This window comes from Poecilia formosa, unplaced genomic scaffold (assembly GCF_000485575.1).
Source record: "Poecilia formosa unplaced genomic scaffold, Poecilia_formosa-5.1.2 Scaffold173, whole genome shotgun sequence".
Taxonomy (NCBI): domain Eukaryota; kingdom Metazoa; phylum Chordata; class Actinopteri; order Cyprinodontiformes; family Poeciliidae; genus Poecilia; species Poecilia formosa.
Genome location: NW_006800112.1, coordinates 1,220,953 through 1,239,765, shown reverse-complemented (window position 1 = coordinate 1,239,765; position 18,813 = coordinate 1,220,953). Strand labels below are relative to the sequence as shown.

The window sequence follows — 18,813 nt, the reverse complement described above, 5'->3', positions numbered from 1 at the left end:
TTTTTTTGTTTATTTCAGCAAAAACTGATAAATGCCAAGAAAAGTACAGATACCTGCAGCAGAAACAAGTAAGTACATATAGTGCATGTCTGGTTGTAAAGCTGAACTCTGACACTTCACTAGTAACACATTCAAACATGACCAAACTCACAAGTTAATACTCCATACGTCTCCGCCGTCGGTCCTTCCGGGACCAGCCTTCAGAATAAACGGAAGCTGCCACAGTTAATGCCCTGTTGCATCAAATATTCAATTAGCTTTTATTCCATAATCAGAATGTGCAAACGTTAGAAAAAACGCTGTTTCAAAATACTGTGCATACATGTTAAGAACGTGTGCATGTTCAGGCAGGTCCACATGTCATCACTTCCCCAACATTACGAAGAAAAACGGGTGCAGGATTTGGTTCACGTTGGTTTACAAAAAATTAAATTATTATTAAAAAACCCCGGAAAAAAAAGAGAACAGAAAACACAACAGTAATCAAGAGTAAAGCAGAACAGGGACCAGAGGGATCCGAACGCACGTCACCGTACTGCCGGACCCGAACGAGGCACAAACCGGACACAAAGCGTCAGTCCAATAAAACAAAGACTACGGTCTACATCATGCTGACAAAAATACAGCTCAGGCCACATTCCATCTTTAGGTTTAGGAATAAAAAAATACTTCATGTGATAAAGACTCTGGTGTTCGATCTGTTTGTAAGAATATATACACATAGATTTGTTTTTTTTTTTTTTTTTTTTTTCTTTTTTCCAATTTTAACTGAAACATCCGAGCAGCTCAGAACAACCGATTGAATCGTCACAAACGGGTCAAAACCTACATTCAGTTCATGCTGAGGACGAGGGGGAATACTGGAATCTTTTACAGATAAACTGAACCGGGGGAAATGTATTCTTCTTCTTCTTTTATTTATTTATTTTTCTTTTCTCCAGTTGTTCTCCTGGGTGACCTGAAGGGTCACAATGCAAACGTCCTGAAGGGGGTGCAGTGCCTGGGTTCTTGGTTGCATTAATCATTATCTGTAACAGTCGATGCCATTGGTTCTGAGGCTTGGTGGAGTTGAACCAGCAACTTGAAACCAATCTGGTATCCGGATGGGAGGGTTGCTCTTTGAGTCGGAAAGTTCAGCTTCGAGGACGATGGTTTCAGTGTATCACAGACGTTCTTGTGGAAAGAAGAGGTTCGTGCTTAGGCTGTCCTGGCGAATGACGACTCTGCGTCGCATTAAAAACATCCACAGAGTAGCGGACAAATCATCAAGACCAACACTGCGAGGAGAGAATGTGCTTAAACTTTATTTCATACCCCAATTTCAGGAAAACATTTAGGTCAGACTCTCTGAAGTACGTTGTTCCTTTACATTTGCTGCCAAAACACCACTGAAGAAAATTTGGTAGTTAACCCAAAGATGGATGCATCTGTTTAAATTCTGTGTTTGGTTTTACGTGCAGCGAACAAGACTGTGACAAGCCAGCAGTAAAGGACAAAGTGGTTTGTCAGCCGTCGTGATGCTATTTTTCATGATGCAACAGTCAGAAGAGCTAAACCATCATGCAGAGCTAATTGCACTGCTGCAATTAGGGTTTGTTGTACGAGCAAAAAGCACAAATAGCTGTTAACCTGATCGTGACGTGATCTTTGTTTGAAATGCAGAAGAGAAATCAATGGAACGGCCAGGAATCTAATGGTATACTGTAATGAAAAGGATTTATGGAAGGATAAATTGATCTAAAACCTGCAAACAAACAGGCTATCCACAGACTCAGTTTTACTTTATAGTCTGAAACTGTTCAAATTATTCGGATTCACTCAGAATTAGCACCGATGGATCATTGTTGGTCATTGATTTCTGTTAGAGCACAAACTTTGATGTCAAGATGTGGAAAATCCTCCATCCCACGTCTTAGGGGTCTCTGTAATCTCACAATTTCAGTTGTTGCCGAGCCCATAATTTGTGAACTGCAGCCTTACATGCTGACCTTACTTACATGTCGCTGAATGTGCCTCTAATCACTGGATTTCTTTGCACAAAGGCCTGTGAGGAGGGGTTTAATGATCCAATCTGAGCTGATTTTGATGGGGAGTGAATACAGTGAGACTCTGACCTTTAGATTTAATACAATAAGCCATAAACTGGATGAAGGTTTTATCGCAGCTTTCAGCTGTGACGTGTTGCTGAAGGAGAGGATGCGAGTCCTTGCTGGATGCAAGGACTGCTGGTGTCATGAGGTAAAAACACAGACGACTCAGTCGTTTGCAGTGGCTTTAATGTCCATGTAACGTCCGTTGTCCAACAACGCGCTTCACCTCTACAGTGTGCTGCTGAGAATCTCTGAGACCTGCGCGTTTGTCTGGTCGTCTGAGTCCACTTCCTGGGCAGTGGCTCCCTCCGGCTCCTCCCCCTCCTCTCCAGACTCTGCTTGTGCTACAACCACTGACACTCCCGCGGCCGTTACAGTCTCCTCCTCCTCCCGACTCGGCGATGCATCCTTGCAGGGCTCCACAAAGATCCTGCGAACGTGGGGCCGCTGTTCCCGGTGCCGGGCTTTACGATTCTCCAGGACGCAGGAGGCGTGGCTTACGTAGGTGTGGCCCTGCGGTGAGGGTGGGTCCCCCAGTGGAGTTAGGTCGGCGTCCAGTTGCCTGGTGTAAACGCCCTCCGATAAAGACCCAGTGAGACTCTCCCCACTATGGCCCCGGAGCCAGCGTTGGGGTCCGCTGAAATACTGCCCCCGGTGGCTCCTTGAGAGCAGTTTGCGTTTGGCCGGTGGATTGGCAAGACCCCTCAGAGGGGCTGGGCCCTCCTTAGTAAGTGAGAGGCCCTCAAAAGTCTTGGTGGTGTCGGACAGAGCCGGGGACAGGGGGGACGACATGGGGAGATCTTTGTAGAACATGGGGGACAAGGGAAGGGAGGGAGATGTAGGCAGGGTTCTGCAGCGAGATGGCGGGTTAGGAGAGGTGGGGAGGGAGAGATCTGCAGATGGAGAAGTGGAGGTAGGTAGGAGAGGATCCTTCCTGGGAGTGGAAACAGGGAAGTCTGTCGGTGGGCAAATACTGTACCTGAGAAAGAGAGAAATCAGATTAAAGGTGAGGTAAGTCCGGGCCACTCGGCTTAGCCTGCTACTTCTGTGACCGGACCCCGGGTAAGCAGAAGAAAATGGATGGATGGAATCAAACTACTAAATTCCCCTTTTCTGAGAGAAGTAAAGCCAGTAGAAAAGCCGGTATGTTTGGTTTCTTCTTTTGAGGCGGTATTGTAGTCCAAAACTGGAGGAGAGGATTTTAGTGTCTGAATTTCCAAAGTGTTTAACGTTACCTGAGTTCGTGGATCTGCAGGACGTCGGGGGCGCTTCCGCCTAGCGAGTGCATGACCTGCTGGGACAGATCTGAAGCTGGGGAGTAGAGCAGATCTAGTTCGCGGGGGCTCAGGGCGTCACTGGAGTCATAGTCGCTGTCGGTGGGCAGGAACACCTCAGAGGAGCCATCCTCATCTGAGCCGAGCAGAGAGTCTGTCAGACAGACGTTCAGGGTAAAAATCTCTGAAGGTGCTTTGAGTCCGCTTTTAAGAGGAAAATCTTCATACGCACCACTGATGGCCTTCCTCTGCCGGAGCTCTGGCGACGGGGAGGGTGTAGGCATGTAGTCCATTGTGGAGGAGGTGGAGTCAGTCTTCTGCTGTCCAGAATCACTCTCTGAAGCACTGGCGTCCACCAGACAGGTGATGAGGACACCGCCACGGGGTTGCTTGTAGCGCGCGTACTGGAGGGCGTCCGTTATCCAGCGGAGGTCGCGCCGCATCTCATCCAGCTGCTGCAGAGACGAAAGGACAAGCAAATAGGACACTGGGGAACATCGTAGTCTTAACATAGCACACGCCAAACTATCCAGAGATTGACCGTGACTTTGGAATTATTTGTATAAAGAAGAATTCATAGTAAGCTCAATAGAAGCAAAGGTGCACAAGTATTCTGACTGGAAAACTTCCTCCAATCGCGATCCCTTTATCGCTATGCTTGACAGTTGGTGTTGTGCATTCGTAGTACCGGTGGGGCAATGAACCCTTCTGACACTTCTCTGTCAGGAACAAAGGAAATGCATCAGCTGTCTTAATTACAAGCATTGATTTATCTAAAAAGCTCTCACTGACCAAACCTATCCAAGTGAGTGATCACGGTCTGCATAGAAAGTGACCAGACTAAGTTAACCTGGAGGACCACTCTTTAAGCACAAAAAGCAAGCAGACTCCAAAACTTTAGAGAGGAGCAACTGTGAGTCCAAACTGGATTTAGAAAGCACCTAGACCTTTTTCCTTCACCTGTACCGTTGATGTGTGTAATGTCAGAATCCTGTGAAAAAAAAGTAAATTCCACGCTAAGATGGTTAATGAACATTGACGACCGTCCCTGGGTTTCTGCCTCTGAATGCCGAGTGAACTCTGTTGTGGCCCCATTTTTCGATAAAAATTGAACCTTGGCTTGCGTGGGGACAGAATGTGTTGGCATCAGCAAGATGTGCTGGGTTGAACACACTGGAGTAACTTGCTGAACATTGTTTGACCTCATCCACTGAAAAAGGTGAGGTCTTTGGAGATTTGAGAAGTCAATTCCAGGTTTCTTGTATCTGGGTTAAAAAAAAAAAGCCCTTGCTTAGACTACATTATTTTTCGAAAGTCTTTTTTGCTTTGTGTCTCCATCTCCTTTGACAGAAAAACCTGAAAAAGACTTTTTGAGTGTCTGAGTCTAAATTGTTCCGTACTGCCAGAAGAACTGAGATCCCAAGACAGGTTTGTGATGATTAATCACGAAATTATTACTCAAAATGATATTTTTACTACTATGTATCAAACACTGTCTTGAGATTATGGATATTTGCAAATAGTTGGACTAGGTTCTGTCCACGACAACTTTCGAGGTACTTATACCGATGTTCTAGGTTTGATTTTCTTATCACTATGGTCCCAAAACAGAGTGATGGGAAAGAAGTAAAACAGACTAGGAGTCACAAGACAAAAAAACACACGAAGAAGCTCCTTTGCAGAAGAGGCTGGATGTTTAAGGATAACACACAACTCCTCCATGTGGATCAGATAATTTGTTGTGTCACATTAAAAATCTACAATTATTCTCTGACTCTCCCTCACAGTCTCATCACGCTGTTTTGGTTAACCTCAGTAGGAAATTTGGAGAATCCAACCGAGACAATGTGGTTGTGGAAAAGCTACTGATTTAAAGTTCAGATGCTGGATGGATTGTTTAGTATGTAGTGTCTTTTCATACTTTTTTTAAAACTCTTGTAAAAGCTTTTTTTTCTTGGTTTTTATGTATTATTTAAAAAAAATTGTTCAAAAATATTTTTGTAACCTTTTTCTAAGTTGGTTTTGCTTTAAAATAGTTTATTTTTGTCGCCATTTGACATTGATAACTATTTTTACATAATCGATCACATTGATTCTGTCTTTTTGATCATTTCTGCTTCTTTCTTTATGTATTGTGTTATTTCTGGTTTCGGTTTGAGATGGATCTGCATCTGTCCGTCAGATATTGGACCTCTCAGCGCTGGAGCTCCAGCGCCAGCAACATTTGATCTTCTTGGCTCTCTGTTCTGCTAAAACGCAGACAGGCTGCAGTGGGATGACAACAAACAAGAGATTTCCTGGAGATTCCACCACACAGATAAAAAAAAAAGTTTTCTTTTGCAGCTTGGGAAGAAAACGGAGCCGTGGAAGTCTTTAAGTTTCCATCTGCAGCAGATTAAACTGACAGCAGCTTCGTGATTTAAACCGCAGATCTGCTGAGGTTTCAATTGTCGCTCTGCAGCTTCAGCAGCTCTCGCAGACTCCTCGGTATCTGTCTCCGTCTGAGGAGTTCAACTTTACACATTAATGTAGAAATTTAGGATTAAGGAATTGCTTTAATTCAAGAAAGAAGAAGCTGCAGAGTAACACAAGACTCGTGCTCAAAGGAGAGGGTAATTCCTATGGAAATTTCATCCTTTTCAGCATAAGGACGGTGGGCCCGCAGCATCACTCTTCACCAAACAGGAATACAGAGACGGGCATAAAAACTTTAGCTTTTAAGTGGTCACTTTGTGAAAAATATTTAATCCTGGAAAAGAGAATCCCATAGAAGCGGGAGATACACTGGGAGATAGTTGGCAAAAAAATATTTTTTGTTTGATGTTTATTCAAGTTGATTTGAGTCAAAAAGTTTTCAGAATATTTCACAGGATCAGAATTGAAGCTGTACTCTCAGCGAGCTGCTTAATTACTGAGTTGTGCTGTGGAGCCCCAAGCTGGCCGAATGTTTTTTTTGTTTTTGTGTGTGTGGCAGAAAAAGATAAAAGAAAGAGATAATTAGGAGGATTCATATTATCAGCAGCCTCACCGCAGGTGAGGCGAGTTACACGGCAACTAAACAACGACCTTGTGAAAGATGTGTTTTAGGTTTGTATCGACTGTATAAAATACCTCGGTGTTTATAAGTTGGCTCTGTCGCATTTTTCCAGAATTAGATTGTATTTTCTTCTTTCTACAAACTCTAATAAAACAAACAAACAAATAAAAACAATTTTGATCTTCTACAGGTAAGATACAGACCGCTAATAAATACTCCACAGAAACCCAATTTTAAAACTAGTTAGAATAGTGAGATTTTTTTAAATCTTAACTTGTAATTTAATATTTGAAACTTGTCTGGGTCTTATTTTTATATATATATACAGCGATGCTTTTCAGCAGTACTCCTGTTCACATCGGCCTCTCATCATTTAATCAGTTACTTCATCTCTTCCTTTATGATGATTCTCTGTTGCCAGAGAGACGTGGAAATCTCTGTGGCATCACAAACCAACCAGCTTTGGCTGATTTGAACACAGGGTTCTATTGGTTCATTATGGTTGGAGAGCTAAAGTTTAATTCTGATGAAAAGAGCGGTATATATAATTATTTTGTCTTTTTGATATAAATCATCCTGCAGAGTCACTCCAGATGATTTTTGTTGCTTCCTCTTGTATATCTGAAGCTTTGCTGCTTTTTGTTTGCTGTCCTGAAGGTGATCAATTATATATTTTTTTAAGAAGAAATCTGACACCTAAATAATTGACTTCATTATGGCAGGATAAAACAAAAACCTTGTGAGCTAACACATTTTTTTTCCTCTCTTGTCTGAAACATCCAAACAGTTTTTCAGTTCGATTTGTTAGATCTGAACTCTGACGGTACAGAGCGGCTCCCCCCCTGCGGTGCGATTCGTGTTATTTATCCCAGCTTCTCTGTGGTCAGAGTCCATTTTTTCCGAGCCTTACAGAAAGCAGACAGATGGTGTCACTCGCTCTGTGTTTGGAGAGCACTGCTGAGGTTTTGTGGTCGGCCTCCATTAGTGGCGGGCAGCTCCTCGGTAAGAATCTTCAAATGAGGAGAAAAATACTCGCCATTTATTGGATGAGATTTTTACGGCAGAAGCACTTTTGACATTTCAAAGATGTTTTTGATGGGAACAAAAAACAAACAAAAGTTTATTTATGCGTCCTGTTGTCTTTACAGATGTTCACCTCAGAGAGTTGCTTCCTGAAAAGCTTAGGAAAAAAAAAAAAACGTGTTAGCCGTCGGAAAGGAGGTGGTTGGTTTTCTCACCTGGATGTAGTCCAGGATGAGCTGATGTCGGGATCTGGCACTCGTCAACTCGCCGTCCGTGATGGCCTCCCGCAGTGCTTGCTGGGTAATCAGGGCGTCCAGGTCCAGAACGGAGGACAGGCGGCAGTAGAGACCGATGAACTTTTCTTTGTAGGTGCAGAAGTGAACTGAGATGGGAAACAAGAGTTTTTAGTCTGGATTGGACTAAAAATAAAACGCTTTTCATTTTTTAAAAAATGCAGAAAAAGTTTAGGCAGGAAAAGTTTAGGCATCACAGCAGCTGTTGTAGTTTCATAGAGAATGAGGATGGAATATAAATTAATTTGGATATTTTTTTGGCACTACCACAGCTCCATATAATCTCTTTTTGATGAAGGTTCCTGGTCACTGCCTGTCCCGCAGCCCTTGAGCGTAAACTCAAATGCTCAAGTGCCTTTTTGGAATGCCATTGTTCCCTAAAAACAAACAATACACCCAGCAAAATAAACGAAAAAAAAAATCTTTAACTGTTTCTAGGATTAAATAAATGACCAACCACCTTATTGCCATCATTATTCTCTTGAGCGGCATGCAGTCGGAGCTGATCGCCATGATTAAACCGATCAGTAACAGATACAGTGAGCGGCGGCCGGAGCTCGTCCTGCAGACGGCTCCGTCCTTCGTGGACGACGTGGTTTTCGGCGGCGCTGGAGCCGCTCCACGGGTCGAGGACAGACCAAGCTGTGTTTGTAGCAGCAGACGCACTAAATCAGCCTGCAGGCTCCAGCAGGACGGCCTCTCTGCTGACCCCCTCAACACACACACGCACGAACGTGGTAATAACACCCACACACACTGCACAATATGCTCTCTCTCTACATGCAGAGCAGCACACACGCACACACAGATGCAGATTCAGCCTCTAACTTTTGGTTTTAATGAAATACGACTTATTTTTCAGTTAGCTTTGACTTTTTTTTTTTTATTTAATGCCATAAAGGTTTAAAGCCTCTACTACATCATCTGATTTATTATCCCAACGTCCTGACATACGGTGCAAATCGTTCCAGAGATGTTGGGACAGTCCCTCTGAAGCGAAGATGTTCAAAGGATCTCTTGTTTGACAAGAAGAGTGTACAAGTAAAAATGATTCAGAAAAAGATCGGAAGAGATTTTAGAGCGACATCTGCTTCACGTCCATGAAGTGTGTGTGTGTGTGTGTGTGTGTGTGTGTGTGAGACGTCGGGCTCTGCGTGCTGCAGAGAGGGAAACAGTGTGCGTAGTTACCAAGCTCAAACATCTGCAGCGGGAGGTGCAGGAACCCTGACAGAGGGGCGTAGGGGTTGGACTGGCCGGGGGCGGAGCAGACATCATCAGCAGGGGGCAGCAGCAGCAGGAAGGAGACGCCGTGGCCGATCTCCACCACCTCCAGACTGTAGAGACGGAAGTGGCGGGCCTGTGTGTGTGTGTGAACATACGGGAACATGATGGGAACCATGAAAGAACATCCATACATTCATGGTGATGTCTGTTGTTAATAGTTAATTAATTACTTTTATATTTTTCTGTTTTATTATATAGATTTATTTATTTTATTTTTTTTCCCTCCTCTGTTTATTTTTTGTGCATTCCTCTTTAAGTTTTGACATTGACTGGTAACTTTGTTAATTACAATAAACAATTAATCCATTTGAATAATTAAAAAAAAATTTTTTGTCCGCTCCTCTCCTGCCTGTCTTAAGAGTGTTCAACCTTTCCAGATGGAATGCACAGGTGTCACACCTAGGGGGCGCTGCTGCTGTGTAAAACAATCTGAGGCTGTGCAGGTGAGCATACCTGGTGCAGAGGGACATTGATGTGCTTCAGCAGCGACTTGATGGCCGTCTGCAGCTCGTAGTACAGCAGAGGGGCGTGGCTTTCTGGCTGAGGCTCCGCCTCCTCCTCGTCCTCCTCGCTGCGTCGTTTTTCCCCCATGGCCACCAGCGTTTGGATCCAGTCCCACTCCTCCCTGAAGGAGCGCACAGGAGATGGTTACCTTACATTTATTACCTGCAGGTGCATTGTGGGAAATGCAGTTCGGTCTCTTTGCCTCCTCTGGTTGCAGAGTCAAAAAATGACTTACGGTCTTAAACAAAATGTCAGCATCCCAAAAAACCCCCCCCACAAATGGTGAGTTTTATTGTCTGTGTGAGAGAGAGAGGGAACCTGGACACGTTGGCGTTGTCCCGGATCCGAGTGTGGCACAGCATGTTGGGGGCCCGCTGGGACACCAGCACTTTGATCTGGTCCACGGAGCTGCTGAGCTTCAGGTAGCCCAGGTAGAGGCCAGGGGCGAGGCGGTGGGTGCTGCGCCGCTGGTACGCCAGGATGTCCTGCAGGGTCAGGAGGAAGCAAAAGAAAAAAAATAAAAATAAAAAATCTTTAACCACCAAAGACAGATGGACTGGAGAGTTTTGAAACCCTGGCTATGATAAGGAAACTAATCCTCCAAGCACACACACATTGATTCACCTCGTATCTTCTTTTCCATCTTTAACTCTCTGGAAAATCTCTTAAAGGGGCAGTATCGTGTAAAATTGACTTTTTTGAGCTTTGCATCACATTGTGATGTTATTCCCTCATCAAAAACATATTTGTAGTGTTGTTTTAATTCTTTCTTGAATGTTTGATTATCCCTTTTATCTCCAGTGGCAACCATTCAGCTGTGCAAAATGCTTGTGGGGGACCAAGTGCCTCACGGAGCACCCCTCCGCAGCCACTGCCCCGCTACGCTCCTTCAGACTAGCCAGCAACAATCAGCAAACACCTGATGGAACTGCACATCTTCTGAGCTCATTACATGAGCTACTTCTCTGTGCAATGCTGGTGAAAATGTTGTAAAAGGGTTAATAGAGGAGCACTGTTGTGATGACTTTCTGAAGAGCAGGAATTTTTTATGAGACAGAGGCCCAGTTTCAATTTGCTAAATTACAACGTCAACTTTCTTTTAAGGTATATTTTTATAACTCAAGGTAACATAGTTACTTGATTGTGATATAAAATGGCACTATTGCATATAAAATGCATAATACTGTCCCTCTTACCCCTGTAAAGTAACTAAAAATTTTTTATTTACATTCGTTCCTGTTCAAAAGATTAAAAAAAATAACTAGCTGTTTCATGTCTCGTTTCATCTCGTCTCTCATTACACCTGTCCCAACCATGGTAAGAGCACAAAAATGTTTCCAAACTCATATGGAAAGCAATATTTTTAAAGCTCTTTTTAAAGCAATATTAAGGAATTATTGACTTAAAACAGGCTCCTATATCTTGCTGAAAAGTAACTTTTATATTAGCGTTGTCTAATTTCTATCTGCACTAGGATCTAGACAAAAAAAACCACAACCCAAAAAACAAACAAAACAAAACACTTGGTGAGATGTTGTGTTTTTGCTGCGTTCTTCCTCACCTGCATGGTGATGATGAGGATGTCCAGCGCGTACGGCTCCTCCGGCGTGGACAGGGACTTCCTCTGGCTCTGCAGTTTGGTCACCTGCATCCACCTCCCGCTGAACAGCGAGTGCTGGCTCTCGGTGTCGCGGATGGTCACGAGCAGCACGTTGCCATGGCGATCCTTGATAGGCTCGTAGTGGACCCGGCCCAGGTTGTGGGTTCCAAGAAGGTTCTGTCCATACGAATAAAGCAGATTAAACCAGAACTGCAGCTGTTTTTATTTTTTAAAATCCTGCTGGTTCTGGGTTTAAATGTCCTCACCTGCAGCTGGGCGGCAGCAATGAGCATCTTATGGCGGGCCTGCAGGGTGGACGAAGAAGACATGGAGACAGACATGCTCTGTCTCAGCCATCGGACATCCTCCCACATGCAGGACAGCTGCAGGGCAAACACAGGAGCAAGTCATTGTGCTGTGGGACTGCTAATTTAGGAGGAAATGACCATTAGCTGGGACACTCTGTAAAGGCAGGAGTTGCAAAAACATATAATCTTACCAAGTAGTTTCGGTGTAAACACCTTAGTCCACTTGAAATAAGACAAAACTAACTTACAAGTAGCTTTTCAGCAGGACAAAGGAGTTTATTTTAAGTTAATAATTGCTTAATATTGCGTAAAAAGAAATTACCAGCTCTACTGGCGGATTATTTCACATACAAGAATGGAAAAATGTCTTGTTATAAATGAAAAAAATCTTACTTTTCATCAATATTAAGGGATTATTGACTTAAAACAAGATCCGACATCATGCTGAAAAGTTACTTGCAGGGTAGTTTTGTGTAATTTAAAATGTACTAAAGATATTTGCACTAGAAACTAGACCAAAAATACTTGGCAGGTTTTTAGTGTTAAGTGTCTGGTAACACAATGCCAAACAGGAACGACATCAGCTGTGGTCTTAGAAAAGCAACGATTGCTGCCTTTCCAAGTGGGAACTGTCAAAACCGTGCGAAGTTCACCATCCTGCACAGCGTATCAGTTAAACATCTCACACCGACTGTGACTTAGGGGATCATGAACTCCTCTGCATGCCAACATACACTAGAGTCCAAATGTGCTGTTTTCCTGCCGTTGTTCGCATCTGCATCGGGATGTTTCCTCACGGTCTGTGGAAACATTCCGATGTTTCCACATCCGTCTCTCAGTTAGTGCAGAAAGACGGCATCATGCATATAAAATCCAAAATCTATTTGGAAAAGTTTTTTTTGTTTGTTTTTTTGCTGACCTATAAATACACATGTTCTATAAGCTGAGCCTGAAGACGAAAACTTCCTGCATCTTATATGGACAATTTGGAGTTGTGCGTGTTTTGGCCCTGCATGGAGCATCTCCGGCTTTAAGTAAAAAAAAAAACGATGGACAACACTGACCATAGTCTTCATGTAACCGTCATAGAAAATATACAGCATGTCTTGATTTCCCTTTGGGATGAATAAAGAATTTTTGAATTTGAAAGACTGATGGAGTCAGACTGAAAACCACCAAGTTATTCCAGCATCAGCATTTAGATGTTAAGCTTCAGCGAGAAGTATGGACTCTTTTCATGATGAGCATGTCTGTATAAAGTTCATTATTATTATTATTATTATTATTATTTTTAGCCTAGGAAGACATTTCTTTAGAGTTGTTGCTCTTCATCCTATTTGTAGTCACGGGGGCAGGTGGCCATTGTTTTTACCATGTCTGCAGCTTGCTCTTTTCATGGACTTCCTTCAAACAATACTTTTCTCTGCCTTCCAAGAAATGTCGTTTCCAGCTCTGACAGTCAGATGGAATAAAAACAGTTATTTAGATTAAAGATGTTCTCAGAAACCTTTATCCAAATTGCCATGCGAGTACTTCAGACACTCCTTCGTTTCCCTTTATTCTTCTTGTTGCTGTCAAAGCTTTAAAGCCCAGACGGCCGGTGTTCATTCAGACTCGGGGCTCTGTGGTGCTCTGCGGGCTTCAGGGGGGAAAGTGGTCATTTTCCATGTCAGACTCGGAGCTGTAAAGCTGTAAATGTTGCTTTCTTTCCACTCAACACAAGCATTACAGCTGCAGTTGCTCTGTGGTTTAAATTGCTCAGCATATCTCTGAAAAGACTAAAGCACAATTTCCTGGAACCTAGCGGTGACATTTGTCGAGCCTAAAACTTTGACATTTTGTCCGGATTTGCGAGATGACATCAGAGAATTAAGAAAACCCGAAGGAATAAGTAAGATTTTAGAAAGTTTCTGCTGAAAGATGAATGAATTAGATAGAAGAGGGGTGAACAATAAGCAGAAGCACTGTGTTTGTTTTGAAAGGTTGATTTTAATGAATATAGAAGTGGGAATTGATGCAATAACCTCACTGTGAATAAAATATTAGCTCTAGGAGTTGATTAAATGATTTATAAAAGAAAAAAAAGCCTCAAAATAAGACAATTTGCTGAAAAAAATGATCATATTCAGAGCAGTGATTAAGCCAAAACTGCAGAATATATATATATATATATATATATATATATATATATAAAAGAAACTTAGTTATTTGTTTATTTGCATCTTTTACTGTATTTGTAATATTGCATACAAAGGCTTAAGTGGCTAAAAGAAAGATCTTCAGAAAGTGGCAAATTTAAAAAAATATCTTTTTATCGATGGAGAAATACATTACTAAAATTAAGTTAGTTGCAGCCATAATAAGTACAGTGTGTGCTAGCAAACAAGGAGGAAAATATTAAAATGTGTTCAAGATTTACTAAAATACCCTCCAATACATCTTAACCCCTTGTAAATCAAATGCTGTGTCTCCCCTTCAACAGTCTGCATAAAGTAAAAAACACCAAACAAACGTGTATTTATTAGTTTGAGGTAGTATTTCTTAATCTGGAATCATTTAGGATGCAGTTTGAGCGTTTATGGTTGTGGAGCGAGTCATCTCAGAGGGATGGTGTGATGCAGCCGCTTGGCCGTACCTTGGTGAACCAGAGGAAGTCCTGCATGAGCGAGCTGCTGTAGGAATCATCCACTTCCACGATGGGAATCTGCTCCTCTGCAGTCACTAGTAAGCTGTCCTTGTGGTAGAAAACAGCAGCCAGGTAAATCCCCCTGCACACAGCGTGGGACAGGTGTTGGATTTTTTTATTTTATATTTTTGTTTGTTTCACAGTCTTCAGCTGTAGGTTCATATGGAAGAGGAACAGGGCCATGAATCTCAAAATTCTGAGATTTTTTCTTTTGTTGTCGTTAGTGACCCTTATCCTCTTCCGTAGGGTTCAGGTGTTACGGGTCTGTGAATCAAACCTTTTCAGCGTCTTCACAAACTTGTTTGAGGAGTTGAAGAGGTGCTTGAGGCTTCTGGAGACGGACTGCTTCCTGCTTGGGTTCTGCAGTTTCGTCGAGTCTACAGAGAAAAACAGCAGACGAGTTTTTAAAAACGTTCAGGCAGAACCGACCGAAGCGTGACGTCCAGGTAAATCCAGTCCAGTTGGCAGATGCTGTAAATGTTGAGGTGGATTTTTAGTTTTCCGTGCGTAAATTCAGGGTCAGGGGTTCGGTCATATTTCTCTCCCACGTTCAAGTTATCTCCTTCATTCCTCCTCCTATCTCTGTTCCCTCTGCGTCTCCCCCCCCACCCCTCCCCCGGCCGGAGCGTTCAGGTGATGCCAATCTCCAGACCGCAGCGGCCTTTTTACTCTGACTAATTACACGCCGCATAATTATCAGGCTGTAAACAAACGAGGAGCTTACAAACATGATGCCGTGCCTGAAGTGACCGGCGGCGCGGCGGCCCGGCTGCCGACAGGAACCTGTTTAACTCCATCCTGCCACAGAGTGAAAACTATCTGTGACAAGAAGAAACGCGCTTGTTGCGTTTAGGTCAAACTACCGGAACGGGTCCTCCGCTGGAAAGACAGGATTTATCCTCTGATTAAAGGCAGAATTCCTGCTTCTGTGGAACGTGCTGTAGCCTGAGCTGCAGGAATGAATGGAAAATAATAAAGTACAGTTAATGAAGCAAACAGGAAATATGTTATTTATCAAGAAAACTAAGAGTTGATCATGTTTTTTTTTTTTGTTTTTTTAACCAAACCCTTGTTTTTAAGTTTGAAATGTAGATGAATCAAATCGATAACAGAATGATTCACCTCCTGGGCATGTAAAAATCAATATGTTTTTTTCTGTTCAGAAATATTTGCAAACTATTTTTTACTTGTATTTCAGAGCTTTCTTCAGCAGTGAAGTTTAGACATTTTTATCTAATTTTACGAACCATCAGCACCAACCTAGAGATGTCAAACAAAGAGGACAAAAAAGTAATTGTGTTAACGTCTAATACAACAAATTCTGAGTAGTGAGAAAGAAAAAAGTAAATTCCTGGAAAATAACAAGCATGTTAACAGAAACTAAGTAAGATTTTGAGAGTTAAAAATAACAAGAACGTTTCTGTGAAGTAACCTATGATTTTCAGGAAAGTGGCCTTTAATTTCCATGAAACTACTGCAGGTGTTTCATGGAAATGGTCTGCTTTAATCAAACTCTGGTTTGTTTGGGGAGATGGGAATGTGAAGTCAAACTGTTATGCGAACCAAAAAAAAGGTAACTGTCTGGCACAAAAAACCTAGGTTGCGCGGTTCGAATTCAAATGCGATTGTCAAGCGCAGGGCATTCTGGGTAAATAAAACCCAAACAAATGTGTGACGCTAACGCTAGCAGGGTAAATGGCTTGCGGTCTTTTGTCAAAGACAAAAGTAACATCCAACAACCGCTACAATCTGACACTACTCTGCTTTTATTTACATTTCATGAAGAAGTTGCGCTCAGTGTCTTTTGGGAGGTTTTTGTGTCGTTTTCTTCGGCGGTTCTTGGACCAGCGCCACCACAGGCGAGGAGGTGAACATATTTTTCAAAGGAGTTTATTTTTGTTAAGTTGGAAAGTGAGCAAAAGGTAGAAAAACACTTGTTCTGCTCAAATGTTCTAAAAATGTGACAGATTTGAATATCTTTCCTTTGCTACTGGGAAGTCTCAAGAGCCAAATTGCGTTCCCATTTCAACCAGCGGCGGTGCTGGTGTGCGTCTGTGAGCCGTGCGGCAGCTTTAGTCCCTCCTGCTCTGATGTTTTACAGTCTGGCTGAGCTGTGAACAGCAGCAGCATTCAGCAGCTGTAAACGGTCTGTTTGCATGTGTGTGTGTGCGTGTGTGTGTGTGTGTGTCTGCAGCGCTGCAGGTTAACGCCGTCTGACAGCAGAATAATCTGACAACAACTCTGCGGCCGACTGCGGAGCGCCGCCTAATAAATAAAGAATCGAGCTCAGGTTGGAGCTGATTAATGAGACAACATATTTTCTCCCCCCTCTGACAGCACGAAATAAGAGCAGCTTCACCTCAGCCTCACGCGGCTCTGACCTTTTCGTAACCAATTTTCTCTGATTGTAAACACCGATGTGACAACAAGTCAAGCGAGCGCTTGGAGAGTGTAATCAGTGGAGAGGAGGGGAGGGGTTGGGGGGGGCGAGAAAAAAAAAACACAACAAAAGAGTATTATGTCTTATTCTGAGTTAAATTGCTAAGAAAAACCTGCAATCAAACAAACAGTTCGATTGGTTTGATAGAAGAAAGCCTCGAGAGCCGCAGGACTAACGAGGACTTTCAACCGAATGAGCCGGATTTTCACTTTGGACCGAGCTCTGATTATCGGGACCTTTTACTGAGCAATGAAGGCTGAAATGAGATGCTTTCTAAAGAAAGAATTTCTATTTCAAGCAGCAAACCCGGTCCAAACCAAACCTTTCCTAGAGGCAGGAATGTGTGAATGCTGCGAGGTCAGATTATTTCATTTCCATTAGTCTTTATTAAGATTGTTGTCATTTCTGTCAATGAGAGAAGGCTTGTTGTAAATTAAAACAAGTTTTTGTGTGATTTTATTAGTGAGTGGATAACACTGTTGTAAATATACAAGATTTAGCAAAATGCAAACTTCCCTCCGTAGTCCCATAAAGCAAACAACAATAGATACAAGAGCAACATTAATTACAATTTCATGAATAAAAATAGAAAAATACAGAAAAAAAAATCAACAATAGATGTGATAAACTATTTGAAGAGGTCCATATCAAAGTGCTAGCCTTTGTAAAAAATGTTTACAAAGCATTATCTGTCAAAATAATAATTGCTGAAACATAAATTAAGGTTCAGCAGCGATCACAGCGCCGATTGCTTTAAGCTTCCCCTTACAGGAGAGGCTGTCGATATTTCAGCACCTTACATCCCATCACTGATAAAACATTCTGCGAAAAGGAAGATTTTCTAAATTGAATGTCAAAATCTCCCCTGCAAGGTGACCTGGTTCTATTGCTATGGTTTTTCAAAAAATCTTTTAGTTATTGTGGGGCCTTACTCATAAAAGATGTGCAAGAGTAATTTTTAAGTCATTTTAAATTCTCAAAATGTTAAAATATATATGTATTTTTGATTGAAATTAGGCAAATACGATAAATGGCAAGCAAAATAGATGTAAATCAGCTGAGAACCGACTGGAGAAAAGCAAAGCCTGACTGTTTTTTAACCCGGCTGGGTCAGAAGTGAACAAGATTAAAATAGTTCCTAAACTTTGCGTCTGATGTTCGTTCAGGGCTGTTTTCTCTGCGATTCTGTTGAGGTGTTGACCAGCTGGGAGTCGGAGCCGGAGAACCGATGCCGGCGCTCGGGCAGATTAATGCGACGTTCTCTGAAAGTGGTGGAAACACGCGTCATAAATTACCGCTGCCCACTGCTGAAGCGGCTCTTTGTGCCCACGCTAATTAATTTTACACATTTATTTTTGGCTCTCGGAGCGTAAACTGTGTAAATACAACGGTCAGCATGCGGGCGGCGGGTGTACGTTACAGCTGCAGACACAGCTGGAATAACAACCAGCCGGACCTCCACACCAACACGACGTTTAGCGCCGAGTTAAACCTGCAGAGCCGGTAATGCGCGGTGAAAATGACAAAATGACTGCTTCTAGTGCATATTGAAAATCAGTGGAAACTGATTTCCTGCTTAAGTTTTTATTCTGCCGGATGTTTAAAATATGTTGATGACAATTATTAGACAATCGAATTAGCTCTTAGTTTACTGGTCCAGCTTCCTTCCAACTCCAATCCATGGTCGTGCGACACGATCAAGACTTAAAGCGTCTTAGTCCAGCTTCCTTATCAACATAATTTATCTCAAGCCAGGTGGGAATTCAACTCTGCGTGAAAAGTTTAATTTAACATCTGAATGTTTAAGAATTGATTGGATTCAATATCAGTTTCAAAATCACTTTTACCTGATTAATATGAATTATTATTTTTTTTTCCAAACTCACATTCCAGAGGTAGATTCTAAACTCATAACCAGTCATTTTCATGTCAAAAATCTGAGTTTGAGTCTCACGTGTCTGGTGTAAACGTGACCTTACAGACCAAGGCTTGCTCAGTTTTACCTCTCACATCTTTGTTGGCAATGGAAGTGTCTGCCAGATATATAATTAGTGGCGATGTAAACGTTGGTCAGAGGCTTTTAGCGGCAATTTAAGTGTCTTGTCAGACATTGTTTTGAGCCTCTGGAAAACGCTGCTGTGGACCAAAAAGTCAGCAGCAACCATCTTGGGAAATGACAGGAAAACAGCATTGAAAATAACACAAATATGTACACATTTCAGCATGTTTTGAAGCAAAATACACTTTTTACCCTTGTTTGGTAACTTTTATTTG

General features: G+C 42.4%; 1 protein-coding gene across 5 annotated transcripts in view; it reads right to left on the bottom strand.

The window, feature by feature from the left end:
- ankfn1a (ankyrin repeat and fibronectin type III domain containing 1a) overlaps nt 1-18,813 on the bottom strand; it is an 81,496-nt gene continuing 62,683 nt past the window's right edge. For 3 of the 5 annotated variants that reach the window (XM_016678078.1, XM_016678081.1, XM_016678083.1), the window contains 11 exons: nt 14,377-14,476; nt 14,049-14,181; nt 11,372-11,488; nt 11,067-11,282; nt 9,824-9,990; nt 9,455-9,626; nt 8,906-9,074; nt 7,640-7,806; nt 3,597-3,819; nt 3,326-3,518; nt 1-3,069 (listed from right to left, as the gene is read on the bottom strand). In XM_016678078.1, the coding sequence (XP_016533564.1) occupies nt 2,319-3,069; nt 3,326-3,518; nt 3,597-3,819; nt 7,640-7,806; nt 8,906-9,074; nt 9,455-9,626; nt 9,824-9,990; nt 11,067-11,282; nt 11,372-11,488; nt 14,049-14,181; nt 14,377-14,476 (2,408 nt within the window). In that variant the 3' untranslated portion in view covers nt 1-2,318. The remainder of the gene's footprint in view (nt 3,070-3,325; nt 3,519-3,596; nt 3,820-7,639; nt 7,807-8,905; nt 9,075-9,454; nt 9,627-9,823; nt 9,991-11,066; nt 11,283-11,371; nt 11,489-14,048; nt 14,182-14,376; nt 14,477-18,813) is intronic. The other 2 variants (XM_016678079.1, XM_016678080.1) reach the window with 2 other exon arrangements.